Source organism: Mustelus asterias, chromosome 4, assembly GCF_964213995.1.
Source record: "Mustelus asterias chromosome 4, sMusAst1.hap1.1, whole genome shotgun sequence".
Lineage (NCBI taxonomy): Eukaryota > Metazoa > Chordata > Chondrichthyes > Carcharhiniformes > Triakidae > Mustelus > Mustelus asterias.
In genome coordinates, this window is record NC_135804.1 from 135566257 (window position 1) to 135583685 (window position 17429).

At 45.3% G+C, this 17429-nt stretch overlaps 1 protein-coding gene across 6 annotated transcripts in view; it reads left to right on the top strand.

Moving 5' to 3' along the window:
- Positions 1–14885, top strand: part of LOC144493000 (uncharacterized) — a 160733-nt gene extending 145848 nt beyond the window's left edge. For 5 of the 6 annotated variants that reach the window (XM_078211768.1, XM_078211766.1, XM_078211765.1 and 2 more), the window contains 3 exons: positions 3444–3631; positions 5068–5194; positions 8938–14885. In XM_078211768.1, coding sequence (XP_078067894.1) covers positions 3444–3631; positions 5068–5194; positions 8938–9104 — 482 coding nt within the window. In that variant the 3' untranslated portion in view covers positions 9105–14885. The remainder of the gene's footprint in view (positions 1–3443; positions 3632–5067; positions 5195–8937) is intronic. The other variant, XM_078211770.1, reaches the window with a different exon arrangement.
- Positions 14886–17429: the final 2544 nt, after the last annotated feature.

Here is a 17429-nt window from a genome sequence, read left to right on the forward strand (position 1 = left end):
AAGCTTTTTCCCAGGTCGGTGGTGACGTTCACGAGGGGTCATAGGTTCAAGGTGAGGGGCGGGGGGAGGTTTAACACAGATATCAGAAGTACGTATTTTACACAGAGGGTGGTGGGGGCCTGGAATGCGCTGCCAGGCAAGGTGGTGGGGAGGCAGACACACTGGGAACATTTGAGACTTATCTAGATAGCCACATGAACGGAGTGGGAATGGAGGGATACAAAAGAATGGTCTAGTTTGGACCAGGGAGCGGCGTGGGCTTGGAGGGCCGAAGGGCCTGTTCCTGTGCTGTATTGTTCTTTGTTCTTTGTATTGACAAAAGAGCTAAACTCCTGAGTGAGTTGAGAATGACTGTCCTTGACTTTGAGGTAGCCTTTGATCGAGAATGGCATCAAACAACACTGGAATCAATGGGAATCAGAGGGAATAATCTCTAGTGGTTGGAGTCATACCCAACACAAAGAAAAATGGTTGTGGTGGTTGGAGGTCAATCACCTTAGTTCCAGGAATTCCTCAGGATAGTGTACTAGGTCCAACCATCTTCAGCTGCTTCATCAGTGTTGCTCCTTCCATCGTAAGGTCAGAAGTGGGGATGTTTTCTGATGACTGCACAATGTTCATCACCATTTGCAACTCTTCAGATACTGAAGCAGTTCATGTCCAAATGTACAGACCTGGACAATATCCAGGCTTGGGCTGACAAGTAGCAAGTAAGGTCCATGCCACACAAGTGCCAGGCAATGACCATGTCCAACAAGAAAAAATTGAATCATTGCCCCTTGAGATTCAATGGCATTACCCATTGGAGATAATGGCCTAGTGTATTATCGCTGGACTATTGATCCAGAAACTCAGCTAATGTTCTGGGGACCCGGGTTTGAATCCTACCAGGGCAAATGGTGGAATTTGAACTCAATAAAAAATATCTAGAATTAAAAATCTACTGATAATGATTAAACAATTGTCAATTGTGGGAAAAAAACCGTTTGGTTCACTGATGTCCCTTTGGGAAGAAAATCTGCCGTCCTTACCTGGTCTGGCCTACATGTGACTCCAGAGTTACAGCAATGTAGTTGACTCTCAATTGCCCCCCCGGGCAACTAGGGATGGGCAATAAATACTGGCCAGCCAGCGATGTCCATGTCCCACAAATAAATTTTTTAAATTACCATCTCTGAATCCCCGACTATCAACATCCTGGAGGATCAGAAACTGGACCAGTCATATAATTACCATGGCTACCAGAGCAGATCACAGGCTAGGAATCCTGTGGTGAGTAACTCACCTCCTGACTCCCCAAAGCTTGTCCACCATCTACAAGGCACAAGCCAGGAGTGTGATGAAATACCGTCCACTTTGGATGAATGTAGCTCCAACAACCCTCAAGAAGCTTGATATCACCCAGGAGGAATGAGCCCACTTGATTGGCACCCCATCCACAAACAGTAGTTTTCTCTATCACCGAGGCATTGTGGCAGCCATGTATACCATCTACAAGATGCAATGCAAGATCTCACCAAGCCACCTAAGGCATCACCTTCAAACATATGACTGCTACCATCTAAGCAGCAGACACATGGGAACATCACCACCTGGAAGTTCCCCTCCAAGCCACACACCATCCTGACTTGGAAATATATTGCCATTTCTGCACTGTCACTGGGTCAAAGTCCTGGAACTCCAGGATTTGGTGATCTGGACACCAAGAAACTTGAAGCTCTCAATCCTTTCTACATCGTCCCCCTTGATGTAGACAGGGGCATGTTCTCCTTGAGAAATGCTGACCAGCCAGCAATGCCCACACCCCAAGAATTATTTTTTTAAAAATCCGTCAATTCCTTCCTCCCTCATGTACTCATCAGCGTTTTCTGACATGCATGCAGCTGTTCATCCGAATGACATGTTGTGATCTTGGACATTCTAATCACTGTCTCCTGATTTCATTTTGGATTAATTGGTGTCTGCCTGATATTTAAAGCCCCAAGTTCTGTCTCAGTCACAAGTGGAAACATCGGTGGGTGATGGAATTTCCACCCCTGTTTTTGGTGGGCAGGAAGGTCGGAGGGGGTGGAGAATCCAGCGGGATTCCCAAAATGGCTTTTACCCCAGGGGACTTTCCCATTGAGATTGTCCCCACCTCATGCCAATGATGTAATGGAATTCCCAACATGAAAGGTCAGGAACCCCATCAACATCCACTTAACATATTCCCCATCACGTCAACCCCCCCCCCCTCCCTCCCCCACTTTAGGGATGTCCCCACCCATCAGCGTGACGTCACGTTGGTGAGGTTTACAATAGGTCTTGACAAACGGGGACCTGGTGAACAGGACCCGCCAAGGGGGCAAGGTAGGTACAGCCTACAGGAGGGAGATGGTCATTCCCGGGCAGTACCTTGGCGACACCACCTTCGAATTGGCCGTGGCACTGACCCCTGGCATTGCCTCCTGCAGCCAAGGTTGCTGATAGGATGGGCTCATTCAGTGTTTGTTTTCCAAAGGCCGAAATCTTATCACCATTCACACTGGCGGGATTGTCCTATCCCTTTGCAGCGAATGGAGATCTGGCTTCCAAATTCTCCAACCTCGCTGCAGCGGGAGCGTGGTATGAACAGCAGTTAAGGTCGCGCCCAAAGTGTTTAAAAATACAACAGGAAAACCCAGCAAGGCAACTGGTGGGCTGTCATTTTTCCCGCTAGAGTCAACACTTAGAAATAAAACCCCATCTATCATCTCTACATCCCAACCTCTTCATATTTTAACCATCTATTTGGTCATTGTAATGATGCACTTTCAGGGACTTCACTAGTGAACAACAAAGGATTTATTAATTCCTCCCCCGGGATGATTCCCCACTCTGAATCCTGATTGGTTGCCCAGGCCATGTGAACCTTACTCTGCCCTGTTACCCTTAAACGAACAATCACCATATTAGATCTGATTTGATTTGATTTATTATTGTCACATGTATTAGCATACAGCGAAAAGTATTGTTTCTTCCATGCTATACAGACAAAGCATATCATAGAGAAGGAAATGAGAGGGTGAGAGTTTAAAAGAGTTAGAATGAAGTTTTAGAAGCATAGAACGAGAGTGAAAGATAGAATTAGAAGGTATGCTGGGCACAGCTTGTTAGAAGTGGCCTCGCTCCGGCGCCATCTTGAAAAAAAATAGTCACCCTCAATCTTCTCTTTTCTCGAGAAAATTTAAAGTTAGACATTAATTCATCATCAAATGATCAATGCAGACTCAGAATAAGTGGAGTTTTCCAGCTTTCATTTACATATTAACTGTTAAAATCATGCAACTGAGGAAAGTCTTCCCAGTCAGCCTCTAAGTGAAACCAATCCTGGCACTGTCTGAATCAGTCTGTTCGATGTAAGATGTTCAGATTGCCTTTTTCCCTGTGGAAAAGATCTATGATTGCACAAATCTGTTACACAGAGAGGAACTCACTGCCTGAGAAATTTGCCACAGCGGACAATGCGAGCACTGGAGTCAGTTCTTTGGAGCCAGTCTGGGTCTCCATGGCCAGACAAAAACGGAAAGGCTTCCAGGGCCAGTACGCAGGCACACAGGACAGACCCCAAACCTCGGAGAACAAATCCTTGATTCAAACGGATACAAAAAAGGTAACATCCCTTTCATTAAATTGATGGTATATTCACATTGGCAGTTCATTTGTGAGTAATAAATGGTTTATGTTTGCAGCAAGATTGTTTTTCCATCTTGAAAGCCCAATCCTCATTAATCCAACATTCAACTGCTTCTTAAATGATTCCAAGCTTTCTTCTCTGCTGCTCTATGTGGGAGTCAATCCCATGAGTTGACCAATACCAATATGAAGAGGAATTTCCTGATATCAATCCTAAATTTTCACTTGTTAGGTGGAGCATGAAACCATTGTCGATTGTTGGAAAAACCCATCTGGTTCAATTATGTTCTTTAGGAAAGGAAATCTGCCATCCTTACCTGGCCTGGCCGACATGTGGCTCCAGAGCCACAGCAATGTGGTTGACTCTCAACTGCCCTCGGGCAAGTAGGAATGGGCAATAAATGCTGACCGGCCGGCGATGCCCATTTCCCACGAATGAATACAAAAATAATTCTTGCCCTACTTTCATAGTTTAGTTTGAAGCAATGTTTCCCGCTCAGTCTTAATGGTAGCTTGCCTCTTGGATGCTCCCCATTTCAATAATGAGAAGTGGACACAAGTGGCTCAAGGTGATATCTGGCTACATGTGGAATGTAGTCACTCAAACTTTCCCAATTGAACTGCACCCGTCACCCATCTGCCCGTTCTGATAGCCTCATTCCTCCTGAAGCTCCTCAAATCCAAAATGTTTGTTCACAATGGAATATTGTGTAATCCCTGGGAGTAAATCAACTCCTGCCCTAGTAGGAAACAGTATGTGGTGGAAAAGGATTAATACTAATTTTAAAAAGTTTGGTGCAACAATAACTTCCATTGACACTACACCTCAAACTTAGTAAAATAGCCCAAGACACTTTACAGGATTGTTATCAAACAACATTTGGCACTGAACTATATTAGGGCAAGTGACCAAAAACTTGTTTAAAAGTTGTAGATTGCAAGGCGTATCTCAAAGGAAAAGTCAGAGCTGGAGAGGCAGTCTGGAAAGAATGTGAAATAGGTCAGGATCACTGAGAAGCAGACCGGGAGGAGTGTGAAGCAGATTTAAAACAGCGAAAGGGGAGTGGGATTTAAAACAGCGAAAGGGGAGTGGGACTATCCACCAACACGGGTTAGGTGTCTGATTGGGTTTTTCTTAAGTCAGTCATTTTGAAATTGACAGGGGCTCGCAATACTCTCTCACCAGCACCCACACCCGCCACCGCCCCCCCCTTCCCCCCACCCCCACCCCCCCAATGAAATTCAGCCCCTACTGTTTGATTTCAGCAGAAGTCAAAACACTAGCAATTGGCTTCTTTGGAAAAATTGCCTGAATATTAAATTCATGTCCAGTATCGGCAGTCATTAAAGCAAATAATGTTACCAAATTAACCTGTTGTTGGACCATTCATTTTAATTTATTTTCTCCTTTAGGAAGCAACGAAACCCTTGTGGGAAATAAGTGAAAATAAGAACCCCTTACCCAGCTTTCAGAGCAAGGAAATTAATATCAATGCGAAGGAGGAAGATCAGTCTAAGACCAAAACTCCACCTGGAACTGGTAAAAAAATAACTTTACACAGAGTTTATCAAAATGAGCGGATACAGTTGTAAATTAGGAGGTGCTGGATATAATTGCCTGTTCCCCAATATCTAAGTACATATATCATATATTACCTGGGATTGCAGGTAATGTTTTGAGATGGATAGAAAACTGGTTAGCAGATAGGAGCAAAGAGTTGGCATAAATGTCTTATTTTCTGATTGGCAGTTAGTGACTAGTGGGGAACCACAGGTATCTGCGCTAAGACCCCAGTGTTCACATTATATGTCAATGATTTGGAAGAGGGAGTTTAATGTATTATCTCCAGATTTGCAGATGATACAAAATTGGGTGGAAGGGTAAGCTGTGAAGGAGATGCAGAGATGCTTCAGCAGGATTTGGACAGTCTGAGTGTGTGGGCATGTGCATGGCAAATGCAGTATAATGAAGTTATCCACTTTGGTAACAATAATAGAAAGACAGATTATTACTTGAATGGATGTAAATTGAGAGAGGTGGATACTCAACGAGACCTTGATGTCCTCATGCATCAGCTGTTGAAAGTAAGCACACAGGTACAACAGGCAGTAAAGAAGGCAAATGGTATGTTGGCCTTCATAGCGAGAGGATTTCAGTATAGGAATAGGGATGTTTTGCTGCAATTGTATAGGGCATTGGTGAGGCCACACCTGGAGTATTGTGTGCCATTTTGGTGTCCTTATTTGAAGAGGCTATGGAAGGAGTACAGCGAAGGTTTACCAGGCTGATACCTGGGATGGCAGGTCTATCATATGAGGAGAGACTAATTGGGATTGTATTCACTTGAGCTTAGAAGAGTGAGAGGGGATCTCATAGAAACTTATAAAATTCTAACATGTTTAGACAGGGTAGATTCAGAAAGAATGTTCCCAATGGTTGGGGGAGTCCAGAACTAGAGATCATAGTTTGAGGAAAAGGGGTAAACCTTTTAGAACTGAGGTGAAGGGAAATTTATTCACCCAGAGGGTGATGAATGTGTGGAATTCACTCCCACAGAATGTAGTTGACACCAAAATGTTGTCTGATCTCAAGAAGAAATTGGATATCGCTCTTGGGGCTAAAAGGATCACGGGATATGGGAGGAAGGGGGGAGTCAGGATATTGAATTCGATGGTCAGCCATGATCAAGAAGAATGACGGGGCAGGCTCGAAGGGCCGAATAGCCTACTCTTGCTTCTAGTTTTTATATTTCCCCAGAAATTATGGTATGATATATTTATGTACAAATACTAATGGAGGAAAAATTCTGAATTGTACCAAAACCAGATGCCAATCTTTTCCCGCCTGAGTGCCAGGCACAGTTCTGATTCCAGCCTAATTTAAGCTAAGCATCATTCGAACAGGTATAATAGAACTGGTGCATTCTAAATACTTCTACCAGTCATAACCCATTTGCTAGCCAATCAGCACCTTTTTCTCATACAGTATAATGCTATTGTTTCCCTGACATTGGTATTCTTGCTATTATCCTGGTGAGTCCAAGATGAAAAACTTCGACAAGATGTCTATTTTCAGGAGTATTCAAATTCCGTACAATCAAAAGGACGGATACAAATGAGTGGATTTGATCAAATCATTATTGCGGAGGTATGGTTGCAAGGTGACCAAGATTAGGAAGTAAATATTCCAGAACACCTGATGTTTAAAAAAGTTAGGCAAAATGGGATAAAATGAAGGGCTCACCTTGATAAAAAAAAGGGTGGGAAAAAGGCCAGTGAAGAGAAAAGACCTTAGCTGAGAAAATGAAGATGTAAAATCGGTGTGGGTGGACCTAAGGAATAACAAAGGGTAGAAAATACTGGTGGGAGTAGTTGCTAGGCCCTCTCACAGTAATTATTGGGGGAAATTACAGGTAACAAAAGTAAACAACAATAATGGGGGCTTTAATCTTCATGTAGACTGGACAGGCCAAATTTGCTGTAATAGTGTGGAGAATGTGGCCTTGATTTAATATCTCATCTGAAAGATGGCAGGGAGAATTCTCCCGTTTTCAGGCTTTTTCCCCCGAAAAATGAAATGCCCCCGCCTCACTGATTATGATGTGGAGATGCCAGCATTGGACTGGGGTGGGCATGGTAAAAAGTCTCCAGGTTAGAAGTCTCATAACAGTAAGAAATCTCCACAGTAAGAAGTCTCACAACACCAGGTTAAAGTGCAACAGGTTTATTTGGAATCACGAGCTTTCGAAGCGCTGCTCCTTTCAGAGCGTTGCTCTCACTAACCTGAGGAAGGAGCAGCGCTCCAAAAGCTCATAATTCCAAGTAAACCTGTTAGACTTTAACGTGGTGTTGTGAGACTTTTTACTGTGCCCACTGATCATGGGAGCATCAACAACCCTTCAGCAAAGACGGCATCTGCAGATAACTGGTAAACACCCCCATTCTGCCCTCCTTCCTCATCAGAACCCCATTCAGGCCCATCAAACCCCCCACTCAGGACCCTCTTCAGACGTTGTCAGTGCCAGTAATGCACTGCCCCCTGGCATACTGGCACTGACACCCTGGTCTGGTGTCTTGGGCTCTGAGGGGTATCACAGAGGTAGGTCTGGTGGCCATTTGCCCCTATGTCACTGCCAGGCTGAAGAAGAAGGGTCTTTTAAGGGCTGGAGACAAGGGGTTGTCTCCATTACCCTCCCTGGGGATGGGGGTCCCATGACTGGACTGCCCCTTCTAGTCCTAGCAGACTTGATGATCACCCCGGGCATTGTGATTTCAGGCAAGCCTGTGATCACGATCTTCATTCCTGCCTGTCAGCTGTGAGAATTTCAAAGCGGCCAGGTCACTTGAATCTCCATGCGAGTCTGAACAGGTAATCAAGTCTTTACAGGTTACCTGTTAAGACACGTATTCCAAACATTATCTTGCAATTGAGTGTGTCTATAGATGCCGTGTTTGTGAATCCAACTCTCCACTCATCTGATGAAGGAGCAGAGCTCCGAAAGCTCGTGATGCCAAATAAACTTGTTGGACTTTAACCTGGTGTTGTGAGACTTCTTACTGTGCCCACCCCAGTCCAACGCCGGCATCTCCACATTATGGTGCCTAAAGTAAGCATCGCGTCTGGTACCAATCGACAAATATTAAATTGGCTCCTTATCCATCTTCTGGGTAAGTTATCAAACTCGGGTCCAGGCTGACCTCCCAGGAGGGATGACCATTTTGAAGATGTGCAGGGTTCCCTGGTGTATAGGGTCAATAATCTTTTCCCAGAGAAGATCACTAATTGATCAGATCACCAGATCAATATCACATTGTTGATTATGGGAGCTTGGTGTGTGTAAATTGACCACCACATTTACAACATTTACTCGGCTGCAACACCTTTTCTGAGGTCATGAAAGGTAACGTGTAAATGCAAATCTTTCCTTATGGAGCTGGCTTTGAGGATAATCTGCTATTTCACTCTGCATCTGACAGATCATCTTCAATTCCTCAGCAACCTGAACTCAAACAATTCAAGTATTTCAAAAATTATGAAAATGCCTAATTAAAAAATTTTCACTGAAGGTAACTTTGGAGTTGAAGCCAATGTTGTCTGTTTTGCATTGCCAGCCACCCACCTTGAAACCAACAGACTTACCCTCTTTAATATAAATCATTTGCTGAATAAACACAATATGTAACTGAATAATTTCTATGTGGGCTGATATCAGCTTGAGTCTACATTGGTGCGATGTTGTTCTTCATACTGTGAAGTTGACCCCTCTCTGTCACATTCACTAGGTTCACATTTACAACCAAAACTTCAAGCCTGTGGAACGGGAATGAGAGAGAGACGGCCAGTGTCCAATGTGAAGGTTGCTCCGCTGGCGACGGTGGAGCCTCCATGGCTGGCCATTGCCAAGAAGAAGGCCAAAGCGTGGAGTGACATGCCTCAGACTGTCCAGTAGAACTTCAGCCAGGTGTCAAAAGAAGGATGCTCTCCAAAGTATTTCTGAGACCCCCTCCCCCCAAACTGTGACTGGCATCAACAGTGATATCGCGGCTGTTGTGGCACAGACCATAGCTGGGAAATGACTTGGAGGCATTCGGTGGAAAAACAAACTCTGAAGCGCAGGAATTTGTCTGGAACCAGTGGTGCTAGTGTGTCAGATGGGCTGCGCATTATACCGTGTCCCCAAGATTCAGTTCGGGCGATTTCCATAGAACCAAATATTTGGAGGTGTGGATGGCAAACAGCCAAAGCAACCCCACCCATTTTGCATTCACTTCCAATTCCAATTTCACCAGCAAAGTGCATTTGTGTGGTGTTCCTCTCTTCACTGTTCAAATGCATGCATGAAACAGCTTTAAATACATCTCTGCTAGCCTGGCAGAGGCGAATCATACTCAGCTTCCCTCACCAGAAGGAACGTCCAAGCTCGCTGTCAATTTTTATTTCTAAATAGTTCCCCTTATTTCCGAATTATTTTACACTTGTCTACCCCAGTGATTTAACCATATAATCTCTTAAATTGCTTCTTGGAATATCTGGGAGTTATCATTGATCAACTTGCAATGGCAGGCCCAATTCACTTCTCGGATGAACAGCAAGCTGTGCAAATGCCAATAATTCCAAGCACAACAGCTTTCCTGGTAACTGGAACTATTTGGAATGGGATCTGATCAATTCACAGGAAGCTGACTACCAGCTCAATGGTTTGGACTTATTCCTTCACTGGTAAAGCCAGCGTTTACAGGCCATGAGATGGTGGTGGTGAACAACTGGAGTCCAGTAGGTACACTGACAGTGCTTCCTTTCTCCTGCATCAGTTTGTTACAGTACCCAGAAGGCAAAAAAGACAGTAAAATGAGGAAATAGGAATACTGGTCTAAAATAGTCTTGTCATAGTCTTTACAATGGAACACCAGTAAAATGGGGGAATAAGAATGCTGGTCCAAACTGTGTTTTTTCTATCTGGGAGCTAAGTGGCTTGCTATTCTATTTCAGCGTGTGATTAAAGTCAACTACATTGCTGTAGATCTGGAGTCACATGCAGACCAGACCAGGAAGGGGTGACAGATTTCCTTCCCTGAAGAATATTAGTGAATCAGATCGTTTTTTTTAAATTTTGTGATCATTATTAATGAGACTAGAATTTCATTTCCGATTTATTGATTTATGTTAAAATTGCCCCAGCTGCCTTGGGGAGGATTTGAACTCATACTCCCCGAAAAACTGTCCAGGCCTTTGCATTACAGGTGTAGTAACATTACGGGCGGAATTCTCCCAAACAAATTCTAACTGTCGAATCCGTGTGAAGACTGGAGTAATTTACACTGTTTATTTCAGCGGGAGTTCACACTAGAATCTCCCGCACTCTGTGCACTGCAGAGGCTGCCAGCCTGAATATCATTAAATTTCAGCGGGCAGGGCCTATTCCCGTTGGAGAGGCTGAAATCAGCGCGCTGAGTGGGCCATTGCGCATGTGTCGATCTGTCAGTGCCAAGATTGGCGCATGCACAGTTGCCCCACACTGATGGCCTCCCAATTGCTGATCAACTCGATCGCTGGCCAGCCCTGTGACCCCACAATGCCGCTTCTCTGCGCCCCCACCCCCCATGGCTCAGTCGCTGGCCCCTCTACTATTCCTGGGCCCAACCCCAATCCCCCCCTCTCCTGGCCCGCCCCGATCTCCAGTATCCCCCCCCACCACCACCGATTTCCCCCTCCCCCCCAACGACAGTCCCAACCCTACCCACCCACAGTGCCAACCCCCCCCAGTAGGCTGACCGTACTCCCCCCGCCAAACCCCCTCCCCCATCTGCCCCAGCCCACCACGATCACTGGCCTCCCTCCCTCCTTCCTCCACCGATACCTATGCAGAGTGGCAGCAAGACCCTCCCACACCCTTGGCTCTGCCCCCCATATGCCCATCACCTTGGCATGGCCCCATGCACCCCTCCACCGCGCAACCCTCTGCAGGCCCCCAATTGCCTCCCTTCACTATAGTGGGGTTGGGCTGCTAGTTCCCCGAGAGTGGGGAGCTACTGTAATCCCCGCTGGAGTGAAACACTCTGGTGGGGCGGGAGATGCTAGTGGGCCCCGGAGACTTCAGTCCCGGTACCACCAATCACATTCAAATTGTACTAAAATGACCGTTTTAATGGTCTTTGCGCCTCCCCACCGATTTCTGGCGTGGAGCAGTTGCCGCTGGAAATCCGGCGCTGGGAGGCGCTGACAGGGCATGAGCGTGCGCACTAACCCCGCGAATCGGCTGATGCGACAATCTCCCGGCCCACTACACTAAATATTAGAGGAGAGGGATGGCAGAATCGTGGCCAACAACTATGCTACTGTCCCCTGGACAATGATGGGTGCAACTGTCACAGCCAATCATTGATATCTTGATAGAGTGTTGGAGTGTGGGTGGGGGATGAATCGCACACTAATTGGGTTAAGTGGGTGAACACGGAAGTTCATGGAAAACAATTTAACCCATCGTACAAGTGCCATCTGTTTGCTAAAGCAATTCAAAACTAACCCAACTGCCCCGTACTCTGTCAATAGCCTTCTATCTTTCTCCACTTTAAATATGTGTCCAGTTTTCCCTTAATGCAAGCAGTGGTCACTGTTTTAATGACTCCCTGTGGTAATTTATGCCCCAACAACACTCTGTATAATGACGTTACCCTTAACTTAATCGCCATCGTCACTCTTTTTGTGATGGTTTAAAAATGATGATCATTGTGTTGCTGACACCCCAACCAGCAGAAAGAGGCCAGAATTCTCTGGCCTTTCACACCCCGCCGGCACTGCCAGTGGGAATGGAGACTTTGGCGCTCAGCCAAATCTCCATTCATTGCAGCGGGACCAGACAATCCCAGCTGTGGGTGAGGTCAGAGAATTTGGCCCACAGTCCTTACCTATTCACTATGGGTGGGATTTTTCACCTCCCCTCCCCGCCCCCCCCCCCCCCCCCCCTCACTCCCCTCCACCCCATGGCGTATTTTCTAGTGGCAGCAGAGTGTCCTGCCTTTAGCCGCCAGTGGGATCTTCTGGTCCCTCCGAGGCCTACAAGATTTTACGTGCCCCGTGCCCGCTGCTGCCGGGAAACGCACCGCGGGGAGTCGCCATCGGTGGGACTGCAAGATCCCACTGGCAGGAAGGGCCAGAAAATTTCAGCCTCTTGGTAAAGTTTATTTATTAGTCACAAGTAGGTTTACATTAACACTACAATGAAGTTACTGTGAACATCCCCCAGTCGCCACACTCCAATGCCTGTTCAGGTACACCGAGGGAGAATTTAGCATGGCCAGTGCACCTAACCAGCACGTCTTTCAGACTGTGTGAGGAAACCGGAGCACCCGGAGGAAACCCGCGCAGACACGGGGAAAACGTGCCGACTCCGCACAGACAGTGACCCAAGATAGGAATCGAATCTGGGTCCCTGGCGCTGTGAGGCAGCAGTGCTAACCATTGTGCCACTGTGCTGCCCTTTAGAGAGCTCAGCAATTCAATGGTTTGAAAGAGCACCCTTGGGTTTAAACTCCACACACGATGTCAAACCAAATTCACACCGCCTACTTTCCGCAGAGAGCTTGGCTTGGGTCCTGGTCCACATTGCCAATTTACAGCCAGTGCACATCCAAAATCATGTCATTCTGAGGCTAAACTCATCATTTAAATGTCGCAAAACTGGGTCACATCTGACCCTGGAAGTGCCCAAAATGGAAAGTGCTTCAGTCCCAACACCTTCATAATGTCTCTCGTTGAGCATACATCAAAGCAAATGAACAGACTGTAGGAGGTATGGATTCGTACATATTCTGATAGAAATGCAGCCAAATCTCCCATTTTCCGAGAGTTTTGCTAAATATTTTTACACTTGATAAATGAAATTGTGACTATCATGATACTTTATACGGTGTTGTTTTTGATGCCCTTAATGTGGTGGGCAGAATTTTCCTGTCCCGCATGCCACGGGAATCGTTATGGGTGGGAGGGAAATGGACCGTGCAAAGGTCCATTGACCTCGGGTGGATATATCCGGCCTTGGGGTGAGCGCAGCCAGAAAATCCCGCCCATAGAGTACAACATTTGCATTAGAAGAATTTATCAATGAATCCAGATCTCAACAATTAAGTTTTGTACCCATTCATTGTAGTAGTTATCGGGTGCTACGTTCAATTGCCTTGTAACATACCTCTGTTTGTTATATTCACAAAGTCTTTAGCCTTGTTGGCTGCCAATGGGAAAACTTAGGAATTTTCTTTTGTACAGAAGGTTCAGAATGTTGGAAGATGAGGAACAGAAGTCTATTCAGCTACTTGGTCCTGTTCAACTATTCAATTAGATCATGGTGGAACTGTACCACTCACCTGTCTTTGCTCCACATGCATGGATAATCTACACAATAAATGTCCATCAATCTCAGTCTTGAAAGCTCCAACTGTCCCCAATAGCCAGAGCTTTCCTGGGATAGTTGGGGTGGCAGACGTTGGGGAGAGGGGAGGGATGGTGGTAGCACACAGGGGTGGGGGGGGGGGGGTGGAGTCAGTGCAGCAGGTTTGGTGAGTAAAGGTGAATTCTGGATTTCGACTCTCCTTGCTGTAAAAAGATCCTTCCCGATTTCACTTCTGAAAGGCCTACTTCTAACTTCTGTCTCCTTTCCCCACATCATGATGAGGATGGATGGCTGTTAGAGCTTGTAGTGCACAAAAATTGGGAGCACAATGCACAATAGCTTTGAAAATGGAATGGAAGTGGATAAGTATTTGGAATGGAAAAAAACTGAAGGGTGATAAGGAAAGGCCAAGGGTTAAATAAATAGCTCAGCATTGGCACAGGCCTAGGGATCAGCTTCCTCGACATTGTAATGTTTGTCAATTTGATCAGACAAAAGGAACTGGTTTCGTTCATCAGTCATCAGACTAATTTTTTTTAAATTCATTCGTGGAATGTGGCTGTCACCAGCAAGGCCATCATAAAATGCCCATGCATCTAAGTCTTGAGAAGGTGGTAGTGAGCCATCTACATGAAGCACTATAGGCTGCAAGCATTAGACAATTACATGGGTAAGTAGGGTATAGAGGGATATGGGCCAAACGCGAGCAATTGGGACTAGCTTAGTGGTTTAACAAAAAAGGGCAGCATGGACAAGTTGGGCCGAAGGACCTGTTTCCATGCTGTAAACCTCTATGACTCTGACTCTAAGTCCACTTGCCAACCAATCAGCACCCACTTCTCATGCAATGTAAATTGTTATATAGTTTCTCCCTTTGAGACTTAGGGTGGAATTTTCCTGTCCCGCCCGCCACGGGAATCGTAGGACCATGCAAAGGTCCATTGAGCTCAGTCTGGGTTTTCAGGCCTTGGGGCGAGTGCAGCCGGAAAATCCCACCCTTGGTGTTCTTGCAAGCCTGACCTGATGAGTGCAAGATGAAAAGATTTGATAGCATGTCTTTTTTCTCAACAATACTCAAGATCCTTATCAACAACAACAAGCCGAATACAGTGTTACTCGCTCACTCTCAGCTTGTTCACTGCGTGCATTTTCGGTGATTAACCAGCCAGTGGTTGAGGCGAAGGGTGAGTAGGATGTATTATTGCCTCATGGAGTATGTATACATTCCAGCTCACAGCCCAATCCCTGATATTTATTTATTCTGTATACTTTATTGTATTATGTGGAAACTCTATTTTCAATCATTATTCAATAAAACTTTTTCACGTACAAGCCTGAGAATTTCCAATTATGATTGTCTCCATTGTAATCTGTGTAGTGATGGGCAATCGATAAGAAAACTAGGACTTCTGCTCCCCTAATACACTGAATAAACAATCTGAAGGTGCAGAGTATTCCGATTTCTGAATCCCCGATGGCTGAATGGAGCAACTACACTTGACAATGCAGAATGGAGCCCCGCATTTACCTGTGTTAAGAAGCGGAGGTGGATCTCCCTCTCTGAGAACTAATACCTAATCACTCAAAAAGGAGTACCTTGCCTCATAATCCATAAAAGTGAGTGTGAAGTAGTACGATCTGCACTTCAGCAACTTTTATTGGTTAAATGGGCGGCACGGTAGCACAGTGGATAGCCCTGCTGCTTCACAGCTCCAGGGACCTGGGTTCGATTCCCGGCTTGGATCGCTGTCTGTGTGGAGTTTGCACATTCTCCTCGTGTCTGCGTGGGTTTCCTCCGGGTGCTCCGGTTTCCCCCCACAGTCCAAAGATGTGCGGGTTAGGTTGATTGGCCAAGCTTAAAAAATTGCCCTTAGTGTCCTGGGATGCATAGGTTAGAGGGATTAGTGGGTAAAATATGTCGGGATATGGGTGTAGGGTCTGGGTGGGATTGTGGTCGGTGCAGACTCGATGGGCCGAATGGCCTCTTTCTGTGCTGTCGGGTTTCTAATATTTCTAAGAAATCAAAATAACTACCTAACACTCAACAAGTAGGTCTTATGAGGAAAGGTTGAGGGAACTTGGGCTTTTCTCTTTGGAGCGGAGGAGGTTGAGAGGAGACTTGATAGAGGTTTATAAGATGATGAGGGGGATAGATAGAGTGAACGTTCAAAGACTATTTCCTCGGGTGAATGGAGCGGTAACTAGGGGGCATAACTATAGGGTTCATGGTGGGAGATATAGGAAGGATGTCCGAGGTAGGTTTTTTACTCAGAGAGTGGTTGGGGTGTGGAATGGACTGCCTGCAGGGATAGTGGAGTCAGAAACTTTAGCAACATTTAAGAAGCTATTGGATAGGCACATGGAGTACTTCGGGATGATAGGGAGGAAATAGCTTGATCTGGGTTTCAGACAAAGCTCGGCACAACATCGTGGACCGAAGGGCCTGTTCTGTGCTGTACTGTTCTATGTTCTATGTTCTAAGTAACAACTTTTTTGTCTAATTAACTAAACTATTAACAAGCTGAATAAAACACGATTCCAATGGAATGCAATCCCTACTTATTAATGAACAAAAAATAAAAATTTAGTCACTCTCTAAATTACAACCAGTTTTGGCATCTTCTGGAATATTCTGGGCTTTCTCTGTTGATTCTTCTGTCTGGAACTTCTGTCTTCTTTGGTACCTTCGCTAATGAGATGAGGCTTTCTTTTAAGACTTTTAAGGCTTTCACTCTGGCAAATGAGAGTTGCTCTCTCTACTTTTTTTCCCACTGCCCTCTTCTTTTATACCTGTGGTGACATATCAGCATCCCCGCCTATATTATTGGTCCCAGGTTGCCAAAACCATTAGATTTGAATTTGATCGGTTGCTGGTATCCAAGTGCCTGATTGGGTAAATTCAAAAAGCCTGTTCTGTTTCAAATTGATTGGTTAAATTAAAAAGAAATTCGAAAGCCTGTTACCAAGGCAACCCTGCTGCTTGGCCTTCGATACAAATGTTTCAGTCTGGGACCGTCCATATGTACCTGCAAATTTTTTTAACTTTCTTATTAGCACAAATAAAAACACCTTTTATAACAGAAACATTCAATGCTTTCTTCTCTTAGCATTTTACAATTTTTAAATAATTTTACCACACCAAATTCTGACATCCTACTCCTCAATCTACAATTACTCCACTCAACTTTGCAACACCTGCTACACTATATTGGACTTGTGGATTCACAAAGCGGGTATTATAATACATCTGAGAGATCCTGTGCCAGGGATAGAGGTGGAGCTTGTTGGGGATCTATGTCTGATTTACACAAACTAACTAATCTCACACCAGGACTGGTAAGCTATGGGTGGGATTTTATGGCCTTGTTCAAGCATTGTCTGGCGCTCGCCTGCTCCAATTCTATGGCAAGCGAGGCAGTAGATTTTTTTTTTATCCAGTCGTGAGACATGGGCATCACTGGCTGGCCACCACTTATTGCCCATCCGTAGTTGCCCTTGAACTGAATGGTTTGCCAGGCCATTTCAGTGGACAGCTGAGAGTCAAAACACATTGCTGTGGCTCTGGAATCACATGTCGGCCAGACCAGGTAAGAATGGCCGATTTCCTTCCCTAAAGAACATTAGTGAACCAGATGGGTTTATCCTACAATTGACAATGGTTTCATGATCATCAGTAGATTCTTAATTCCAGATGTTTTTTATTGAATTCAAATTCCACCACCTGCCGTGGCAGGATTCGAACCCGGGTCCCCAGAACAATAGCTGAGTTTCTGGATTACTAGTCCAGCGATAATATCACTTGGCCATTGCCTCCTCTTTCTGAAGAGACTGTACAAGGTTGTTCAGCAGACAGATCAACTTTATGGACTTTAAAGACTCAACAGTTAT